General features: G+C 37.5%; 1 protein-coding gene across 1 annotated transcript; it reads left to right on the top strand.

Moving 5' to 3' along the window:
• Positions 1–1008: 1008 nt before the first annotated feature.
• gpm6aa (glycoprotein M6Aa) lies at positions 1009–22120 on the top strand. The gene is made up of 8 exons (XM_086158009.1): positions 1009–1102; positions 1221–1591; positions 14663–14855; positions 15075–15231; positions 16585–16738; positions 18249–18325; positions 18619–18684; positions 20098–22120. Exons 2-8 carry the CDS (start codon positions 1555–1557, stop codon positions 20248–20250), a joined length of 837 nt encoding a protein of 278 aa, XP_086014135.1. The 5' UTR covers positions 1009–1102; positions 1221–1554; the 3' UTR covers positions 20251–22120.
• The last annotated feature ends 69 nt before the right edge of the window (positions 22121–22189 follow it).

Raw genomic sequence — 22189 nt, 5'->3', positions numbered from 1 at the left:
TTTTTTTTTGGAGGGGGTTGACTGTAGCTCACTCACAAAACGTTAGTGTAAAATAAAAATCATAGTTCATCTATTGACAATGTGAGAGTAAACTTATAAAGTGTATCATTACACATCAATAGCAATGTATTTAAAGCATTGTTTTTCTGCATTACTCTCCTTTTCTTTGGCATGGTCCGCTTCTCAGGAGCTGAAATATCTCGATTTCCCTACGGAGATCATTAAAGATTAATCAAATCCACCTGTCTGATGACCAAGATGTCCATCTGTCCATAGCTAATGTCAAGTGAGGGGTTGATTTGTAATGTACATCTTATGTCAGAATCATCCAGATGAAGAGCAATTCACCAGTCCTTGCACAAATCCCTATACTCAATCTATTCATGTTATTGTTCAGTTATTTGGCAATCTTTAGGGTAGGGATGCCTTTGGAGGAATGCCCAGGGTAAATAAAAATATGAAAAATTGAATTTTAAATGTGTGCATTCCAAACATGTTTTGGAGAAATTACATGTTTAACTTATGAGGTTGCCGCCGTGCAGACAGAAATGCTTTGGCATGAATGTCTGTTTCTGTTTAATACTCGCTTTGTGCATTTAATTTAAAGTTACAAGACAGTTTGGCTATAAAAAATGGATGTGCAGGTTTTTTACACATCAGTTCAGTGCTATGTGTGTGTGAAAAACTAACAGTTTGACATTCAGTAGGTTTTCAAACCAAATCCAAGAGTTATTTTAGACTACACTGTAAAATGCATCACATAACACAACAATTACATTTAAATTGTATGCAATGTATTGGGATTATAAGTACAAAGAATGCTTATGATTCTTTACATTTCGCGGAGAAACCGGTGATTTCTCCTCAGTGATTGTATTATTGAATCACTATGACTAAAAAGATTAGGAGAATCCCATTTGATAATCAGATGTTCCCCCTCCCTTTTTAAAGGAGAGGTTAATGCGGAAGAGCCAAAGCATGGGGGTGGGCTTAACCATTCTGTTGGAGTATTAGGGGAGTTTGGGGTGGGCTTTTTGAGTACAGAAGACATACTCACAAACACCCTTTCAAGACCTGATGCGTCCAGGGGATTATTCTCAATGTCCGTTCTCTGTTCCGAAACATCTTTAGCCATTTTGTCTCCCCATTTTCACTTACTTTTTTTTTTTTTATTTTCTTGCCCCCTACCCGACTAACATGTGCTTTCTGTTCTACCACAGAGACCACCCTCTGTTCTATCTATCCTCCTCTCCCTCCCCTTCCCCCTTCTCCACCAGGGACCAAGGAGCTTTTCAGCACTCGCCACAGCAGTTTGCGATGGACAGCGCCACAAAGACTCAGTGATCCCTCTCATCGCTTAGGCGTTTGACAGAAACAACAGCTGACAGGGAATCTCGGCATTCTAGAGAGCGAAAAGCAAGACATAGTGAAAGGAAGTGGAAGCATTTTCTGGACTACACCTTGAAAATAGATAAGGATTTGACCCAAAAACCACAAAAGGCATTTGTCACACATCTTCAGTTGGTGTCTGGAGTCTGAAACAGAGTCAGCACAATGGAAGAAGATATGGATGAGGGGCAGACCCAAAAAGGTAAGAACATATTCATTTGCAGGTCTGTGTATATCTTGTGACTAAATCTGGCGTAAGAATATTGTCAGCAAGTCAGCCTTGCTGCTGCAGAGACAGCTGGATGCATGTTAGCCTTTCCTTTTTTAATAGCAGAGCAGCGGTTTGTGGTCATTTCTTTGTCAGTGCTCTACTGAAGAGTGCTGTAGTCGGAGGGGTGTGAACTGCTTCAGCGGCAACGGCTAGACAGTCTTTGTTTGCTTGATAAGGCTTTCATGCTTGTTGTGATGAATAAGGGGAAGACGTGTGAAGAAACAAAACCAAGCCTTTACACACAGTAACCCATCAGCTCTTTGGTTCTGTTCTTTGTATGTAAGATGCCAGACATTTACATTGCACAATCAGAGTGAATTTGATGCAGAACCAGAGATGTCTGTCATTTACTGAAAAAAGGCTTGCATTGTGTAAGATGGAATCTATTTGTATTTCACCCCAACCACTGCCACAAACACAGGTTCTGCACATAAATGATTAAGTACAGCTGGGAGTCACAAAGCAATCCTGAAATGACACGCCTTTGTCTCTGCCTTTTAGACTTGTTTAATTACATTTGGCACGTATGATTGTACATACGTGTTGGTGTTTCTCTCCATCCTATCGCTAGATTGTAGTGCTAGTCACAGACACACATGAGCTGAAGCAGTTGCCATGGCACTGGCCAAGTTTAGATGTCATCATTAGCACTTCACCCACTCCTGCTTTTGGCATTTCAGCACAGGAATGGTTAGACATGTTTTACCGTGAAAAGCAAGGATAGAGACATATTCTCAGAATGCCAGAAAATGAGACATCACGGCAAACAGAGTCGTATGCCACGAACAACGAGCAGTTTTTTCGTATTTGAAAATATCATGTCTTGCCAATAATTTAGTATTTTCCCTCCTGGTTATGCACTAATAATGATGCTGCAGAACTGATGATGTTTTGTAATATCTGGTCAATCCCCACGTTTAAAACCCCATTCTGAACGGATTGTAATTGAAAGCTTCTGCATGCCTTAACTCGGTGTGTACCCCTAAACCGCTTTGCAGAAAACAACATGTTTTAGCCTTACACAAACACAAACGTTTACCCGATAGAAAAATGATCCATGCAAACTGCGCATGCATTTAATTTTGGTCATCTTCACCAGTTTGGTGAAAATTAGTTTACATTTTTGGGATATAAAAAAGTTCATCAAATATGTGGACCTTTGGCCATCTAATAATACTAATGTTCAGTGCAAAGTGAAGTGGTTGGTGAAAGCTATTCTGGGATTGAGCATCAAAGGGTTTTTTGGTTTGTTTATTGCCGTCCCTGATGACGTAATTAGTTTTCAGTGGTAAATTATGAGGGTTTGACAGAATGGCTCCAGGCAAGCCATTCAAGTAATGTAAAAAGGTTTCCTGTGAAAAAAAATTCTCTGCACATTTATTTTTCCCCAATCTCCTGAACATGGCATTCAACATAAGCATTTGCAATGTAATTTTATAAATGTGCTTGCTTTGTAAGAAACTCAATGATACACATATTATTTCTAAATGTTTTCTCAAATGTAATGTAAATTGATCTGAAGAGGAATTGCTTAATTTACCAACATTTGATACCAGCCTCCAATGAAATCACCAGACATTATCTGAGGAAATGAATTGACTAATCAAGAATGGCACAGCTTAAGATAAATAAGTTAGAGGCAGCGTCACAGCTCACTGGTCATCACATTTAGTGTCAATCTTGTGCACGACGACCCTGATGCAGTGTGATGAGCATTAAAACCCCCTCGGTCAGAGTAAGACTCATTCCACTCCTATATAATGATGTAATTTATAGTCAGGGTTCCTGCAGAAGTAATAAGCTATAAAATAACAGGTCATGACTCAGGTCAATAATCATAAAACCAATAATAAAAAAAAAGGATTGTCAATAAATAAATAAATAAATGTTTGAAATACATGAGAAAGGGGGACACATCCAAGCAAGCCATGCTAACAGCAAAAGCACTTCTGACAATATTTCTCAGGAGCTAAAATATTTGTATATGCTTATGAGTGTTTTTTTTTTTAATATAATATATGGGAGCACGGCTGCATAGCAAAGATTTGTGAAACTGTTGACTGTCTTTTTTCCTAATTGACTGAAAACATTTTTTCCCTTGGTTAAAAATGCTTAAGATGGCCACTGGAGAAATAGATTTGGTGGAATCACAATAGCGGAAGTAGCATCAAGGAGCGCAACCCCAGTATGCTAATTCCCTTCTGTTGTCTTCTTCTCAGGCAGCAAATCTCAGATTATGAGTCAGATGCACTGGGTGGGCAGTGTTCACTTCACTTGTCAGCCAAATTTAACAGTGTACACTTTGTACCAAAAGGTGCCATTTGTAACAGAGAGCAAACCAAATCCTTACAATGCAGCAGCACAAGTGAGCGGTGTAAGAGCAAACATTGCTGTCAGTAAGAACAAACCAAACACTCTTTTGTAGACTATTCACACAATTTTCCCAGATTGATTCACTTTGTACATATATATTCCAAAGTACAGCAACAATACCCCTCTTTCTCTCTTGTTTCCGTCTGTATAGAGAGGGAGAGATTGTGTGTATATATATATATATATATATATATATATATATATATATAAAGTGTTAATGAGAAATTAATAAATTGTGAGGTAACATTCAAGTCACATGACTTATATGCTGTTTCCTGGATGTTTCAAATTCACAAACACTCAACTCAAAGTTGGCTTCTTACTTAACCTCCTGCCATAAGAGAATAAAGCTATTGAGCCTTTGAATGATGAGGAGTATTTTTATATGCTTCATCATTTTAATTTAAAAAAGGATGTGGTTGAAAGCACAATTGGACATTTATCAAATAACTTTCCAAGACAATTGGCATGCATAGATAATTTCTTTTTTTTTGTATTTGGAATGATTCATGTAATGACTCATTCATTTATTCATTCATTTAATGATTCATAAGGTTACCTATTTGCCATAATGCCCTTTCATAAGCTTGATTTAGATATTGGTGGTGCTAATATATGTAAAAGGTTGCGATTTATTCTCAAATCAACTTCGTGTTTGCAGGAGATCTCATTAAAATTCCATATGTATTCCAGAGGCTTTTCTCTTCATAAAACTTTGATTTGACCCAAAAATAAAACCCAAAAAACATTTAGCAAGTTAAAATGCTCTTACTATTTACCCTTTCTCTTTTCATTCATCTTTCATCTTATTGGTTTAAATTCTAACTTGGTCCAGTTCAGTCGAAGTCATAGAGGTTCCTTGTGGAAGACTTTTCGAATTTTTCTTGCCAGACTAATACCAAAGTGTCGATTTATTTCTTGAACAGGTGTTCAAGAGCAGTGATGCACTTGGGTCTGGCAAAATATATAGACACTATTTCATCACTACACACATTTTTGTAAAATGAGGATGATGAACATTTTTTGATGTTGAGTAAATGAGTAGCTATTTGCTGCTTTCCTTTTTCTTTTAAAAGATCAAGAAATCACTGCCAAAATTTGAATTGAATGTGGATTTTTTCAGACATCTTGCTATAATAGGAGCGTGGTGATTTTTTTGTTCTTTTTTTTTTTAACATGACATTACAAACACATAATGACGATCTAATAAAGGAATTCAATTACTCTTTGTCACTCTAGAATCATGCATCGACTGCTAATTGAAAATATACCAATGTTGGATTTTGAAATGTGTCCTGAAGTTCCTGGATTGAACTCTCCACAGACAAAAGAAACTGCTCAGCAGTCACGCAGTCATTTTCAGACCCTCTAATCTCTGAGAAAAAAAAGAAAAAGAGGAAGTCAGTGGCTGAGCATTTTGATGTGGCCTGTAACATCCTTTTTCCCCAGAGGGGTTATCCGTGTAATGTGTCTCATTCACTATTGTCCCACTGAATTTGTTGACATACAGTAAGTGGGTCATGGCTCTGAAGTACACAGTCTATTCTCTGATTTTGCACTCTGGTTGACATGGCAACCATACTGGTTGATTAAACATGTGCAGTGGAGATGAGGTTGTGTGGGGGCTGAAAACCTGCTTGCTTGAGGGAAAGAAGGGGCATTAAATACAGGAAAGGAACAAGAGACATACACACATTGCTCTCAGATGAACCCTCCCCCCTGCTGAAATCTGTCCCTCCTCCTAGAACTGGGCTTCAGGCCATTCCATCTCTATTCAAATGAGGAACGAATAACTGCTCGATGAAAATGCTTAAATTGTTAGTGTGATGATAATATGCTTTATATCCTCAGTTAGGTATCAACCCTATTGGATCGGTTTTACACAAAGCTGTTTAAAAGACTTACACTCGAGTAGCTGGGTTAAATTTGACTAGGGCAATGAAAAAAAGGAAAGTAAAAACTTGTATACACAGTAAGAAACACTTGGAAGAGGATAAAAAATAACAGGAAATGTCACCAGGAAAAGGAAAATAACTACTGGATCATTAAAGGCTAGAAAATCCTTGATTAATTAAACCCAACTCTCTACCAGATGTCTGAGCAAATGTTTTCTTGTGAGGATGTTATTCAGTTGTGACCATTATGTAAGGAGAACCTCATCCCACATGAGAATGTTGACTGGGTCAGTGTGTTGTGTGTGTGTGTGTGTGTGTGTGTGTGTGTGTGTGTGTGTGTGTGTGTGTGTGTGTGTGTGTGTGTGTTTTTGTCCCTTTTGCCTGTCAGATATGAGACTGACAACGATGCTGACAGATGGAGAAGTGGGGGGGACCCCTGGGGGGGAACCCCTTCTCTTTGTATTATGGCACTGCTTTCTGTCGATTTGATTGGTCCGCAGTGTTTGGGGTCATCTAAGCTTCACCCTACTCATCCCCACCCCCCAAAATGTGACCTTTTTGTGTTGGGTACAAAATGAATAAATATTTAACAAATCCTTAAACCGTCTCCCTTCATTAAGTATAATTTTGATTTACAATATTTTTATGACATTAAATTTATTGCATTAAATTCAGGGATCTTAGTAACTTATTTAACTGTGTATAATTAAACAAAAAATGTTTTAAATCCTTGAGGATTTAAGTTGAACATGACAGATACTTGAGTTTTATAGCACAAACTATTACAAATAGCTGAAAGTAAAAAAAATTGCATCAATGCTTTTAATACTTTTTTCGAGCTAATCGCCTCACAACACTATTAAATGTTCAATACAACAAGTTTCTATGCTGAGCGTAAACTAGACTTCTGATGGAAATACAGAACATGCAAGAAAAAGCAACATTGATCATCAATATCAAAAAAGTTCAAATGTTATATTGTGGGAATGTTAACTTTCTAGTACTTAAAAAAATGTATTCTTGTAAGTTTGCAACATACCAGAATCAGTCAGCTGCCAGGTGTATTTGAAATTAGGTGACAGTAAAGTATTGCCATTCTGTTTTCATAACAGAACAATTTTGCATTGATCAGGCATAACAGTATGACCACCTGCCTAAAGTTGTGTTGGCTCCCCTTTAGCTGCCACAACAGACCTTCCCCGTCAAAGTATGGACTCAGCCAGACTCCTGGAGGTATACTGTGGTATCTGGCAAAACGATGTTAGCTGCAGAGCCAGCCGGAGACGGGGCCTTGAGCCATCGGTTATTTTTCAACCATGTCCCAAGGATGACCGTTTGGACTGAAATCGGTGGAATTTGAGGTCAACACCACAAACTCCTTGGTGTAATCCTGAAACTATTCCCGAACCATTTTTGCTTTGTGGCACAGAGCATTATCCTGCTTAAAGATGCCACAGTCATCCAGGAATACCATTTCCATGAAAGACCGGACATGTTCTGCAACAATGCTAAGGAAGGATGTAATAATCTATATATCAACATGGATGGCAAGACCCAGTGGATTCCCTGCCCAAAGCATCACACTGCCCCCTTACCTCCTTCAAATAGTGCATCCTGGTGACAAGCTTTTTCACGGGTGACCCACTGGCCATCCAAGTGATGTAAAAGCAAACATGACTCATCAGACCAGGCCACCTTCTTCCATGGCTCTGTGGCCCATTAGGTGGACAGAGGTCAGCATGGGCATCCGAATTGGTCAGAATGCCCATGTTTTGGGGCCTTGTTCACCTGCTACCATATCACCCTTTCATCACTGTTCCGTCCTTCATGGATGTAGATAACTGGAAAGTGGGAGTGCCCAAAAAGAACTGCAATTTCCCATATACTCTAACCTTGTTGGCTAGCCAACACAATTTGTCTTTTGACTCTCTCAAAAGGACTCACACTTGGCCATTTTTTTCGGCTTTTTTTTCAGTTCCTTAGTATATCTCACGACTAACAGGTGACCTGCAGAGAAAATCAGTGTTATTCACTATCAGTGGTCATTAGGTTATGCCTGAACATGCCTGATAGAGGTGCATTTGTGAAAGGTTGGTGCCTTTGCTTAAAATCGGCATACCAATACGTCAATGTCTGTTTTAGGCTCATTAATCCATGATTCCTAGAAAGTCAAGATTTAAAGATTCATAGTGTTTCTTGTCATATGTTCATTCTGGAAAAGTGTTTCCCTGTACAATGAAATTCTTACTTTGTCATCCACAGTGCATCCAGATAAGCAGAATAAATGAATTATTATTGTAAACATACTGTAGTCACCTGAATTAATAGTGCAGGGAAATGAAAATGGTGCAAGGAAATGTAAACAGTATTAGAGATGTAAACAGTATTGGTAGGTGTACAAGTAAAAGTTGATTTCTGCTTTGAGATTGTATTCATATAGTTTAACGAAACCTCCAGAAACTGTGTTAATACACAAAAATATAAGGCAAAACTTATTGTGCAATAAGAAACAGCAGAACTATGTCAGTGGGACCACACATACAAAGACGAGTAGTACAATAGTCATGAGCATATCAAATTCTTGAGACTCCTCATTGAGCAGGGAATCCTTTCTTTTCACAGCAGATAATGTCTAACGGAGCAAAAAACATGAATAATAAATTGAAAGAGGCTTGTGCTCTGCTGCTGTTTGCTTCTTTTAAATTATGGATCAAGCATCCAGTCAAACTCCTAAGCTGGTGTGCATCACCACCTTCCTGAATTGCAAATCACAGTAAAGTGCCAAATACAGGCCAAATGCTTTCTTAATTTGTCAGAAAAAAAGATGCTGCCAAAAAGTCAAAATTTGTAATGTTATTTATGATACAACCTACAATTCATTATGGATATAAAGTTCATGATTCATTTACCTTATAATCATCATCACCATCTTCATATGTGAAAAAGCAGCAATGTCTTTTTTTTCTTTTTCAGCAACCTTAATTACATTTAAAATATTGAAATGGCCAGTGATCCATGACACCATGATACCAATAGAATTAGTTATCCTTTTTTTTCTTTGATTATTTAGGGCTTCCATGTATAACTGAAGTTTTTTTCCACATACCAAATCTACAAGGGACTGATGTTGGGAGATACCATGATGAACATAGCTTTAGGTTGTTGCAAAAGCAGTCATAGAACAGTTGTCATTTATTCTAGTTTAATTAGTGTGGTCACTAGGCAACAACATCACCACCAAATGTCTTATTTGTAAACAAACATGTGAAAGTGAAGATGGAAATATTACAGATTATTAAATGTTATCATACAGTGTATAGTACCATTCCTCAATGATAGCAGAAGAAACAAGAATGCAAGTGTTTTTAGGTTAATGTATCACAGGCATTTTAACAAGGCCATTATGCTTGTTGACAAATCTCATTCACTGCCTGTTATGTTAGAGAGAGTTCTGTTTATTTTCATGTGAAGTAATGATGCATTAATTGTTAGTGCTCTGCAGCAAACTCTTTTTCTTTTCTATTGCAGTTTTTCTGATTATAGTTTATGACAGTTCAAACTCAATATGGGAGATTCTCCCCCAAATGCCTCACACCCATACAGTGAGGATTTATCACTCAGAAAAACGGTGATGGAGCATTGGGACCAGACAGCTCTTTAATACTAGTTTAACAACTGAATGAACTAGGTGTCTGCTGTTGTCTTTGCATTAGTCAATTAATAAAAATATTTTTTTTCTTTACCAACATAGCTTCATATTTAAACATTTGGTCGGCAAAAACATGAGTTGATTGACATTCTTTGATCCAAATGCGGGACTATGTCATGAAAATCCTGCTTCCAAAGCAAGACAATAGTCAACTAGTGCAATCCTGATTGTAGATTAAATTGAAATTTTGCAGAAATGAGAAATGATTGTGAGCTCTCTGACAAAATGCTGATGCATGCAAATCACTATTTGTAGCCATTCCTCCAAAAGCACCCATACTCATCATACTCCACTCTCTCTCTATCACACCTTTGCTTTCTATAATCTCTGCCCTCCTATCTCTCTTTCTTGTTCTATTTGTCCATCTCTCTTTTCTCTGCCTCTCTCCCTCTCATTGGTTTAACTCTGAAGGCCGCCCACATTGAGCTCAGATCTGTCCAAAGTTTCTGCCCTGTAAAAAGAAGTTTTTTCCTGCCGCTGTCACCAAGTGCTTGCACATCGGGGAATGTTGGGTCTCTGTCTCGAACTGGAACGATACAAATTAAATTTGAACTGACTTGACACACCAACTAATGAAAGATCTCCTTTGACTGTTCCCTACTGGCTCTCAGAATTACCCCCTGGGCAGAACAACAATCCACAAAGGTGCCCACAGAATACTAGAGTTTCTTCTGCTAGAACCAGTGATAATAATTTGCAATTTCCATTACTACCATAAACCAAATGCAAAATTAGCCAGGGGGATGATGTTAATATCGGTGGTGATGGTATTATTTTTAGTTTAAAATATTTTTGGATCTTTCGATGACTATAAGTTCTTCGGAAAAAGACCGAGAGAGAGAGAAATTTGTTCTTTCACAGAAAAAGTGCTGCAACAGCTGCCATCTTGTGTTGACAAAAATGCCTCTTTATTGGGAAGCCTGAGTGCCTGCCATCTAATGAGTACTTAAACCTTTAAACTCAACCCAGCTGCATATAAACATTTACAAATAACAGATGGCAGGTTCTCACAAGCCATAATTCTGCTTTCCAAAGTTCATTTGTTCTGCGTTAAACCAGGAGCAGAATTGAATGTTAATGTGTGTGCATGTGCTTGAAATTCTGCCCAACACATCTTTTTACACATACCTAATCCAATCAGTTTCATTATGTCTGTCTAACATAAGATCTTATTTCGTCGTTTTCTCGATTAATTGAACTGGATGTTCCTTTAGGTGAAGAGTGTCCCCTCAATGAAATAAGAACACATAAACAAAAATGAATGGAAGAAACAAGCCCAGCTTCCCGCTGTGGCTATTTTGCAGTATTACAGTGTTATTGTGTTTTCAGTGGCACATCAAATACGCTCGGTCACAAATTTGTGGGTAAAAGCCTTCAGAGTGGTTGTCTAGCTAACAAAAAAGTACATGTTTACAGCCTAGATAAACAAAATGAGTCAAAGTGTGAAAGGGTTGGAAGTCTCGAGGGAATTATTTAGAGTTTTTCAGTCATGCTATTATATTTTGCTTCCTCAGGGTCAAGATCAATTTGCAATATATTGAGAAAATACTTACAATTTTGTCTTTTAAAATAACAAATAAACTTAGAAGTTATAACGGAATCTACCCTGAAAATCTACCCCAAAGCATTGATACAAATGCAATAACAGCGTAATATACACATTTCTGGAGATAATAAATCTGCTTTTGACATAGAACTTAATAGAACTCTTCTCCCTCTCACGAAAGATGGCAATAAATTAAACATACGCGCAGCAACACTTTTGTTGCATGCACCAATAAATTCTTCCACTCTGCTTAGTAAATTGTTCCCATGGAAATGACCCTCGATCTCACTGAATGTCCATCACCTATATTTTGTGGTAACTTGAGAACAGCAAAAAGTGGAGCCATAATGATATCAATGATACCATCTGCTGACTCGCTTGCTTTCCAAAACTGTACATCTTGGAAAAAAATGTCAATGCATTAAGATACAATTTGTAAAATTGCCTCATATTCTGACTTCCAACACTAAGGGAATAGCATATTACAATAATTTTTGGATACACTAGCAACATTGTTTAGCAAATTTTCTTTCTTTTCCCATTTTTCTGATCAATTTGCATCTTAATCCTTAACTAGGAGGACAAATTTTCTGTCTGAGATTGAAAGACTAACATCAGATGAATATTTCCTCCATAGGCTTCTCATCTCTAGATAAAGATGTCAGAAACTGAGCTCGATATCTGAGAAATAAAGGGACATGTAAGCATGAACAGCAATGCACCAGACTTTGGCAGCATCATTAACTGTCCCTTTAAGATGGAGAGTAGGGAGATGCTCCTGCTGGTTAAATCTTTGTGCAGAAATGTGAATAATGCAGAGGTGGAAAACCTTCAATGAGAGCTTGAAATAAATCATTGATAAAACTGCTCATCTTCCTTTGATCACAGGATTCCAGCTCTAAGCTGTAGGTTAAATGAATACTTTTGCAGCTGCTTTTATTCTCCTCGCTTTTTTTGTTTATTTATTTTCATTTTTTTTACTTTAATTTGTCCTTTAATTTGTAGGAACAACCTTATTATCTGGACATTGTTTTGCTTGTTTTGGTGACCGATGTGATGGACAAAGGATAATATGTCTAATCCTGTCAGTAAACACCAGCCCATCAATAAATCCTGTGATTGTCTGAATGAGAGGCTTGATGTGCTGGCATTACCCCATTCTGTCATTCGGAAACAAGCGATGTGAGGTTGCCTTCCTACAACAAAGCATTGAACAAAGACTTTTTCAAATAGAGAAAGTCTTATGCATGTATGTACCGTTACATGTATGCATATGCTGGTACATTCTCACGGTAAACATGTAGTCATATTCCAATTTTTTGGGATTCAAAGGCCGTTTTCTTGGTAATAAGATTACATATAACTATATACACTCTCTCACACACACACAGGGAAGAGATATGGGTGAATAACTAACAATATTGAATATCGGTTATGTTACTGATCATGATAATGATAATGATAATGATAATGAATGTATGAATGATTGTATAGCCTCTTTGTGTGGCTCTGTGTGTGTTCAGCCACCAATCCAGGTTAAACCTGCCTCTCATTAAATGTCAGATGGGAGTTGATCCAGCACCCCAGTGACCCTGTATGCAGGATAAGAAGAATAGACAATGACTGAATGAATAACCAAAAAATAATTAGAACATAAACGGTCTTCCAGTTCATTATCTTTGCAAAATGCAGTCTCAGACGTTGTAGGAAAATAGCGCACCATTCTTTCCAGTGCTGTTCAACAATAAGCAACAAATATGTGATGAAAACTCTTTTAGGTAATTAACGAACCAGAATATTTTCAAAAGATGTTACATTTTGTGCCATCATCATCTGCAGAAAAGCCATTTAGGAGACATGATATCAAATGTTAAAAGTGAGGTCTATTCTAATTTCGTTTCAAACTGCACGGCTGCAAACCCTCCTTTTAAGCACAGATTGTTTGATCATTAATAATTCGAATTTTCCCAAACTGCGAATTTCAGCTGCAGTGGTTATTGAACAACAGACTGCCTTGTCCGCAGTTAGGACAGTCCAGCGCTGGGAAGCATAATTTTAGACACAAATAGTCTAAAATTAATAGAAAGCCTGGGCCAGATTCAAAGCCGCACCATGTATCAGAGTGCTCTTTGCAGACCAGGAGGCAGACAAGCTACTTGGTATTCCTCTCAGGCTTGGATCAGATAAAAGCAAAGAGCTAAGCGGGAGGAGGAGGGGAAGGAGGCACATGCTGTTGATTAATGTGTCACAGCACAGGTGAAGACAGTAAGATAATCCTTACAAACACAATGCTCAAGCAAATTCTTGATAAAAAAAAAAAAAAAATACACACACACACACAAATCTGTTAGCGTTTTTCAGCCCCACTCAAATCAATTGCAATCTTGGAGCTGCATGATGAGGAAAACCCCCTGCCTTTTTCAGTTTCAGACCAGGCATTATAAACTAAGAATGTGATTTAAATACCAATATACTGCAAGACCCAATTATGTTTGGCTTGCACACACACACACACACACACATATGCACACAAACACATTTACACACACACACTTAAACAAACATACATACATTGATAATTGAGAGAGAGAGTAAGAGCTGAAAGCCACAAATCCAAGCCGGTGTACAAGTATTTACAGGCTCTAAGATTCTCTCTGAGCAATCTTTGCGACCAGATTGAATTTGGGGCTGAGCAGTGATTAGCCACCTCGCGGCCCCTGGGGTGGCAGAAAACTTGGAATAGAAGAAAAGGGGTTAAGCATTAGGATCAGCATGTAAATCTCATGCTGAGACACAAGAGTGAAATAAAATGTCACTCTGCTCTGGAGGGCTAAACAGCTCCAAAACAAATACAATCAGATGCTGCAAATAAAAGGCAGGACAGGTATGACCCAAGACCTGTGATTATTGAACAATTAATATTCTACTCCTTTTTAAGGTTTTGATGCTGACTCCCCATGCACGAAGGCATCAGCTGCCCTGATATCTGGGATAAGCTCTCCTGATAAAGTTGCTCTGTTTTCTATTTCTATTGCTATACATGCTCTCAGTCTAGGTGTGTTGTAATTCTTGATTTTTTTTTTTTTTTCATAATTGCAAATAGCATTTGATTGATTTCTGTTTGAGCCTTCCTCATCCATACCTTGATTGTTGTTCTATTACTATTGTACCTAGGCACAGACAATAAAACTCTTATTTCATGATGGTGATGATGATGACAATAGTGATAATAGCGATAATTGTGATAAGTGATAGTAGTGATGATGATAATAATAATAATAATAATGATAATAATAACAATAATAAATTGTGAGATTTAGAGATCCCCCCCCCCCAAAAAAGAAATTATGAATACTACTTGTAGAACTGCTTTTCTTCACTTATATATGGAGAGTACATATATGTCACATGGATGTCTTTTAGAAGATAAACTGTCATCTGAAGAGTCTAAGGTTGATCATTTTTCTCTGTGTGCATAGGATGCCTTGAGTGCTGCATCAAATGCCTGGGTGGGATCCCATATCCATCCCTCATCGCCACTATCTTACTCTACGCCGGTGTGGCCCTGTTCTGCGGCTGTGGACATGAAGCGCTGTCTGGGACGGTCACAATCCTCCAAAACTACTTTGAGGTGGTACGGAGCCCCGTTGATGCTCTGGATGTATTCACAATGTAAGTTGAAAAAGCTCACACTGACTCACTTGGTCTAAAAAACAATAATACTTTCAAGTGTATAAACTACCATTACCAAATGGGAAAAAGAAGGCAGAAAAGAAATAATCGAAGGCCCACCCTTAAATTCAATTTGCTTATTGATTTGCGATAGGGCGCTTTATCAACATTTTGAACATTGCGTGCTCATACTCTCATTGTTTGTCTATTTATTTCCAGGATTGACATTATAAAGTATGTGATCTACGGTATTGCTTCAGCGTTCTTTGTCTACGGAATTCTGCTGATGGTGGAAGGCTTTTTCACCAGCGGGGCCATTAAGGACCTGTATGGTGACTTCAAGATCACTACCTGTGGGCGCTGCGTCAGTGCTTGGGTATGAGTGGATGTGCTTAAACACAATTGTTTTTTGTTTAGTTGTCTGATTTTATGATAAAGTCTAAGTTATACGTGCTACATATGTTTTTAGACACTATACTAAGAGTTACAATTGGAGGAAGATAGTTCTCTACATGAATTTACTGAGTAATACTGACATATACGTCTTTCCTACCTGAGGCTATCAGACTTTTTAATTCCTCTCCCTTCAGCCGCAGGGAGTCTCAAAATCTTAAACCATAAAAAAAAAAAAAAAAAAAAAAAAAAAATCTCACCCACTTACTATAAATCGTAATAATTTATCTGTATATATATTTTCATAACTGTGCAATATTTCATTTCATAACAGCTGCTTGTGCAATATGTTTCATACTCTTGTGCACTCCTTATCTTTCATCTGGTACTTAAGACCTTAAGACACTTTATAGCCTTGACTTGTTACTTAGATGCTTTATAGTTTTATTTGTATTTCTTATTCTCCCCCGCCTTTTTCTTTCTTTCTTTTTTTTTTTTTTTTTTTTTTACTGTTTATACTGTTTATACAATTTTCTGCTATTATTTATTATTGTTATCTTTTACTTGAAACTCTGGCCCAACAATTTCCTTCGGGATAAATAAAGGTGTTCTTATTCTTATTCTTATTCTTATTCTTATTCTTATTCTTATTCTTATTCTTATTCTTATTCTTACATTATTTTATGTACTTCTTTGAAATACAAGACAGGTGATTGTGAAGGCTGTGTGCGAGTAAGATAGGCTGATCGTCAACTCTGGAAATTTGTTAAACAAGTATATTTGTAGAAATTTGGTGATGCTGCTCAAGTTTTCTATGACAATATTACACTGAAAATAATATGGGGAAACTGAAACACAAAAAGAAGATAAAAAGAAATGGAGCATATCACAGAGCCAGCACCAATCCTAACAAGATTATTTCTGGGCTATAATACTCTGACAAATCTTAAGCTCAGAGGCAATGGAAGTGAGTAATGGAATGGTATTTGTGGACACAAGGTTATTAATATAACTGTGCTGCTAACATCCCCGTGTCTATAACACAGTAATATCAAGAAATAAGCTAGTGAATAATAGAAAAAATATATAACAAAAAAAAAAATAGGTGTCATTGGTAAATATTAATCGCTGACTTTATCTGTGAAATTGTGTCTGAAAATATGGCGATAAAAAAAGTTGCATGACAATTAATTTTGCAGTTGAACAAACAAATGAAGTGTGTACAGAAAACAGTCTGTTGTTTTGGTCTTTTAAACTGACAGAGCTCAAAGAATGCACAGTTAGTAATCAATGTTTGACACAAATATAATGTGTTGATCTTGTTCTACTTTTTCAGTTCATCATGCTGACATACATCTTCATGCTGGCTTGGCTAGGTGTCACTGCTTTCACCTCCCTACCAGTCTTTATATATTTTAACATCTGGAATATTTGCAAAAATGCCACTGTGCTGGAGGGAGCCTCACTCTGCCTTGACCCACGCCAATATGGTAAGAATGGATAGTTTTGCATTTCTTTGTACAGGTCTGAGGGTTATCCATATGATACATAGTCAACTGTTTTCATCTGATTTTAAAGCAAATTGTGTCAAAAACACATTCAGTTACTATATGTCAAGCCTCATTTTCTGCAGGTAAATTTGTTTATTACAGAGGTAGTGGAAAACAGCACAATGTGAGACAAAAGCAATAAAACAATGGGAAAGGGGGTATAGAAAGATAAATAACAAAAAGAGGATTAATACTTTGCATTTAGATAATTTAAAAAAGTAGAACACATTGCTCTAATGTTGTAAAATAGCTAGATAGATGGATAGATGGATAGATGGATAGATAGATAGATAGATAGATAGATAGATGGATGGATGGATGGATGGATGGATGGATGGATGGATGGATGGATGGATGGATGGATGGATGGATGGATGGATGGATAGATAGATAGATAGATAGATAGATAGATAGATAGATAGATAGATAGATAGATAGATAGATAGATAGATAGATAGATAGATAGATAGATAGATAGATAGATAGATAGATAGATAGATAGATAGATAGAACACAAGATAGGCAGATAGACAGACACACAATAAGCATTTTGACATTTGGCTGAAACATTGTTTTCTAAAAACAGCATCTGAATGGAAACACAGACTGAGCTGTAACAATAAATTAGCACAATTACAAAAACAGAATGATATCTGCGCTGTTCAAAGACACCTAAAAGGTTTGAAAATTAAATGTACCATAACTGGCTCGTAACAGCACAACGCCCCTTTAATGCATGAATTTATGATGGTTGAATCATCCAGTGAGGAGTATGACAACACTGATATAAAAAAGTAAAAACTGTGTTACTACCGAATACTCTATTGATGCCAGGAGAGAAAATGACCTCACTGACTTATGAAATATGTAGATAATACAGTTAAGCACAAAAAGTGACATTTCAGCTAACAGTAAAGTAAATATATTACTTCCACTGGTGTAATATTAAGTGTTAGTGTAAGTGACAGTACTCTAATGGTGCTAAGTATTTAAGATATTCCTCTGAGTATTGAATTAAAACTTAACATTATTACTGTCAGTGTATCATGAAAATAATTTAATTTATATGATAATTTATTTCCACAGAATAAAGTAGCATTGCCTTTTTACCTCTGAGAGATTACATCATGTAAAAAAGAAAGTGTTAAGGTTTTTCATATGAAATAATACACATCCTGAAATAAAGCAATGAATATATTAAAACTATTATAAAATTGTTCCAATTGAACAGAAATATTTGAAATTAACCATTGTGCCATTATTTTTAATTGCCATTACAGTATTTTTCAGTCCACTAGACATTAGCTTGGCTAAAAACTTCCTTCAACATCAAGAGCCATCTTGTAGCATCAGATCAGCAACATCTGTGTATGACAGAAAATCGGAGTTTGAGTGGCACAAATGAGAAGCACCAGGAAATGCCTTCTTACATCAAACCATTATATTACAGGAATCGTCCCAATTGCTGAGGCCAAAACTGTATGTGCTGGATCAGAGAAATTCTACAAAATGTGTGAATCCAATGAGGTAAGTTGATTTTAAATATGAAACAATATGATAAGGTAAAAACTGTTTGGGCCACTAGGTTTGTAATATTGTTGTGACAAAGTTGTGGAAAACTACTGATTCAAAATAAAAAAGTCCGAACAATGCGTCAAGAGTTCTTTATAAGTTCCTCACACACATCCAAACACACACACAGACACAGGGACTTCAACTGGAAATGGCCTTGTGAAAAATGTTTCTAATAAGTGATAAAGTGAACCTGCATGTTTAAATCAAAGGTTAAACTTATTCATTCTGTTTTCTTTACTACACAGCTGGACATGACATTCCACCTGTTTATCTGTGCTCTTGCTGGAGCAGGAGCTGCTGTTCTTGCTATGGTAAGACATCAGAAAAACTTGTTTTCGCGTATAAAATTAAAATACTGTTAATACAGTGGCGCAGTAGTTAGAGCTTCAGCCTCGCAGCACGAAGGACCCCGGATCGATTCCGACGAGGGGACCTGTCTGTGTGGAGTTTGCATGTTCTCGCCGTGTCTGCGTGGGTTTACTCCCACATTCCAAAAACATAAAGCAGATTAATTGGAAAAAATTTGGGAAAATTGCCCCGAATGAGTGGTTGTTGTCTGTCTTTGTATGTGGCGATTGACTGGCGACCAGCCCTGAGTGTATCTCGCCCGATGACAGCTGGGCTCGGCTTCATCCCTTCAGCAATAATTGTTCATGAATGTATTTTTATTTTTGCATATACGATCAAATAATGACGTGCATTATAAAGATTTCCTATACTGAAAGCATCATCCTATCCCATGAAACCCCCAACAGGGGTTCTCTTCTCCTGTTTGTATTTTGAATGCACTATGGTGCACTATGGTATCAGGAATAATACTGCAGATTGTGCAGTCTGATTAGATTTTATAGATATATTTTTTAGCAAAGTAGTCAAAGAAAGCAGGTAACAGGGAAAAATGTGCAGATGAGAGACTCGTGGTGTTTGGCTACAGGGGGTTCACGGCTCATGGAAGCATGGCTGTAAATGCGAGAGAAGGCATTTTGCCGCAGTGAAAAGACAGGGTTTGTCTCCCTCCCTCTCACTGAGGTGCTTGGCATGTCGTGGTGTTGTCATGGAAACGGGGAGAAGAAAGGACCAGCGATTATTTCAAACATCACTCTAATTTCTGAGAAGCCGTTTCCTGGGAAGCAAAAAGTGTTTGTGGTAGTCAGTGTTGATCGTGCAAATGTGTGGACACAATCCTCCATAAATGGACTAGAAAATTGATCACAAAATATATTAATAGTTTTAAACAACAAGAATCCCGAAATAAACTTGAAGATAGATAAATCAATTGTGTTAGTCTTGCCTTTGTGTTACAACTTACAAATGTTTTCTGCATGTCAACTAAGAGAATCATTTTAACTGCAAGTAAAAATATATATATGGCTAGCATATTTGTTCCTTTTTTTGAATCTATCTTTTTTGCAACAAAAAAAGAAACGAAAAAATCAGTAGCAGCCTCTGTCTGGCAGCCTCTGTATAGCACAATACGTTCTTTATAACCGGCTGCTACGGTAACACAAATGCAAAACTGGTTCTGGCACTGTGCTTCCACCTGCTGGATAAGAAAAGCACCCTACAAAAAGACGGTCTGACCAAACCATTCATCCATCCATTATCTACCGCTTTTCCTGCACTCAGGGTTGCGGGGATGCTGGAGCCTATCCCAGCTGTAATTGAGCAAGAGGCAGGGTGGAGCAGTGTCCCTCTATGACTTACTTATTTTCCATATTTCACAGATCCACTACTTGATGGTGTTGTCAGCCAACTGGGCCTATGTCAAAGACGCCTGCCGGATGCAGAAGTACGAGGACATAAAGTCAAAGGAGGAGCAGGAGCTTCACGACATCCACTCCACCCGCTCCAAGGAGCGACTTAACGCCTACACATAAAGGCCAGCACCAGGCCTGGCCCAGCCATTCCAGCCTCTCTCTCTTTCTCTATCCTTTATCTGTCTATCTGTCCCTCTCTACCATCCCCTCCTGAGGGGGAATGGATGGCACCTGGGGCCGTTGCCACTGCTGAAGTCATGGGTGCGACCATACCATGGGTATGACCATGTGGTCGGGGGTGGGGTGGGGGGCATCACTCTGTCCTCCTCTGTCACAAACAGCATTTCAGAGTTTAAAAAAAAAAAAAAAAGCCTCTTTACCTCTCATGGACAGTGTTATTATTTTCGTTATGGCAGTTTTAGGATTCTTAGATACAAATTGTGTTGTTCTGTAGTGTAGATGGCACAGGTACCATCAGTCTTTTCTTTTTCCTTCTTTTTTTTACTTCCTTATTCAATGCTTCGTGTCCTCGTACTTCCCCGCGTTATTTATTTTTAACACTGATCTATGAGGGAGACATCGATGGCTTAAAAGAGTTTTCAAGCACATTTATCATGTCGTTGGTCTGGGGATTTCATGTTCGATATCTACAGTATGTACTGTATGTGAACATGTGATTTGTTTAGAAAATATTTTGAATATCGAATATCACAACTATGAATTATCATGAACTTTTGTCATACCAGTATTCCCAGGGATTAAAATCGCTTTCAAGTGAAAGTTGTCAAATCTGTTTTTCTACTTAAAGATTTAAAAAGAATAAGGCAGTAATCCACAACAAATCACGAGAAAACTTATTCTTGATGTGCCAACCCCCTTTTTAACTGGAAAACAGTACTTTGATATATGTCAAAGGTGTGAGCAGTCAAAAAATCATTTGGTTGTTACTTTCCGATAACTGGGGGAAAAGGGGATCTTGCTATTTAAATGTATTTTAGGAACGTAAATTATTCTTTAACCTTTAAATCACAAAAAAACAAAGCACATGCAAAACATGCTTTCATAAGCCCTTTTTTATTTCTTAATGTGGAACCTAATAAATATTTCTTTCTTGTTTTGCAGACTCTGCAATGTATATACTGATACATCAAATCATTACTTAATGTTAAGCACTGCAATTTAAAGACAATTCACAACTGAAGAACAGGTCACTCTTGGATTCTCCACTACATCTGTCAGTTTCATCTGATCAGAGACCGACTTTGAAAAGTTGCTGGTGTAATGACACTCCTTGGTAGATTTATCAAATGTGAGAAACGTGTTCGTAATTTTGTTCATGACAATAACTGTATTGCTTACATGTCCCAACATACTCGTAGGACTGCTAACGTGGTCCATCGGCTCATTGTCTGACAGAACTGCATTTGTCAGGGTTTCCAAAAGCTACTTCCATACGCTTCGTTAACCATTCTTGTGCACTGCTTAGTGCATTGGTGTTCAACTCAAAGTTGGATAATTGTACTGTCAGTAATAAACTGTGAACTTTGATGTTTTTGTGGCATGGGTATGCATTATAATAGTCTTAGTGACTCAAAGTTACTTTAAATCACTTCTTCATTTTTACACTTTTGACTATCTTGCTTGATCAACCCCTTTGTTTATATGTGCAGTGCTGAACCTCTCATGCTTACCGCTACTGATATTAGAACCGATAGTCTTTGAGTTGCGGCAGTTTAGTTTGTGATGAGCTCTCGACCATGTCTTAAAACAAAGACCTGTACCAACATGGCTTAACCTGTAAAGATCTGAAAACATGCTTTCAGCTTTTTCCTTGTATAAGTCTTTTGTACTTTCACTATGAATGCTTAGTAGCAGGGTTTAAATCAAATTGGTTTTGTACATTCATGTGCCAACAGCTTGAAGTGGCTTATTTGACCTGTATGATCAAATTTGCTTGCGTAAATAAAATTCACTTGTGTACTTGTTCATACATACTTGTCTTCTGTGTCCTTGTGTACTTTTGACTTGTAGAGTTGCTGGGGGTATTAGAGACGTTATG

Source organism: Fistularia commersonii, chromosome 13, assembly GCF_037954325.1.
Source record: "Fistularia commersonii isolate RoL2024-O1a breed Wild chromosome 13, RoL_Fcom_v1.0, whole genome shotgun sequence".
Taxonomy (NCBI): domain Eukaryota; kingdom Metazoa; phylum Chordata; class Actinopteri; order Syngnathiformes; family Fistulariidae; genus Fistularia; species Fistularia commersonii.
This window is presented reverse-complemented; position numbering and strand designations above follow the sequence as displayed.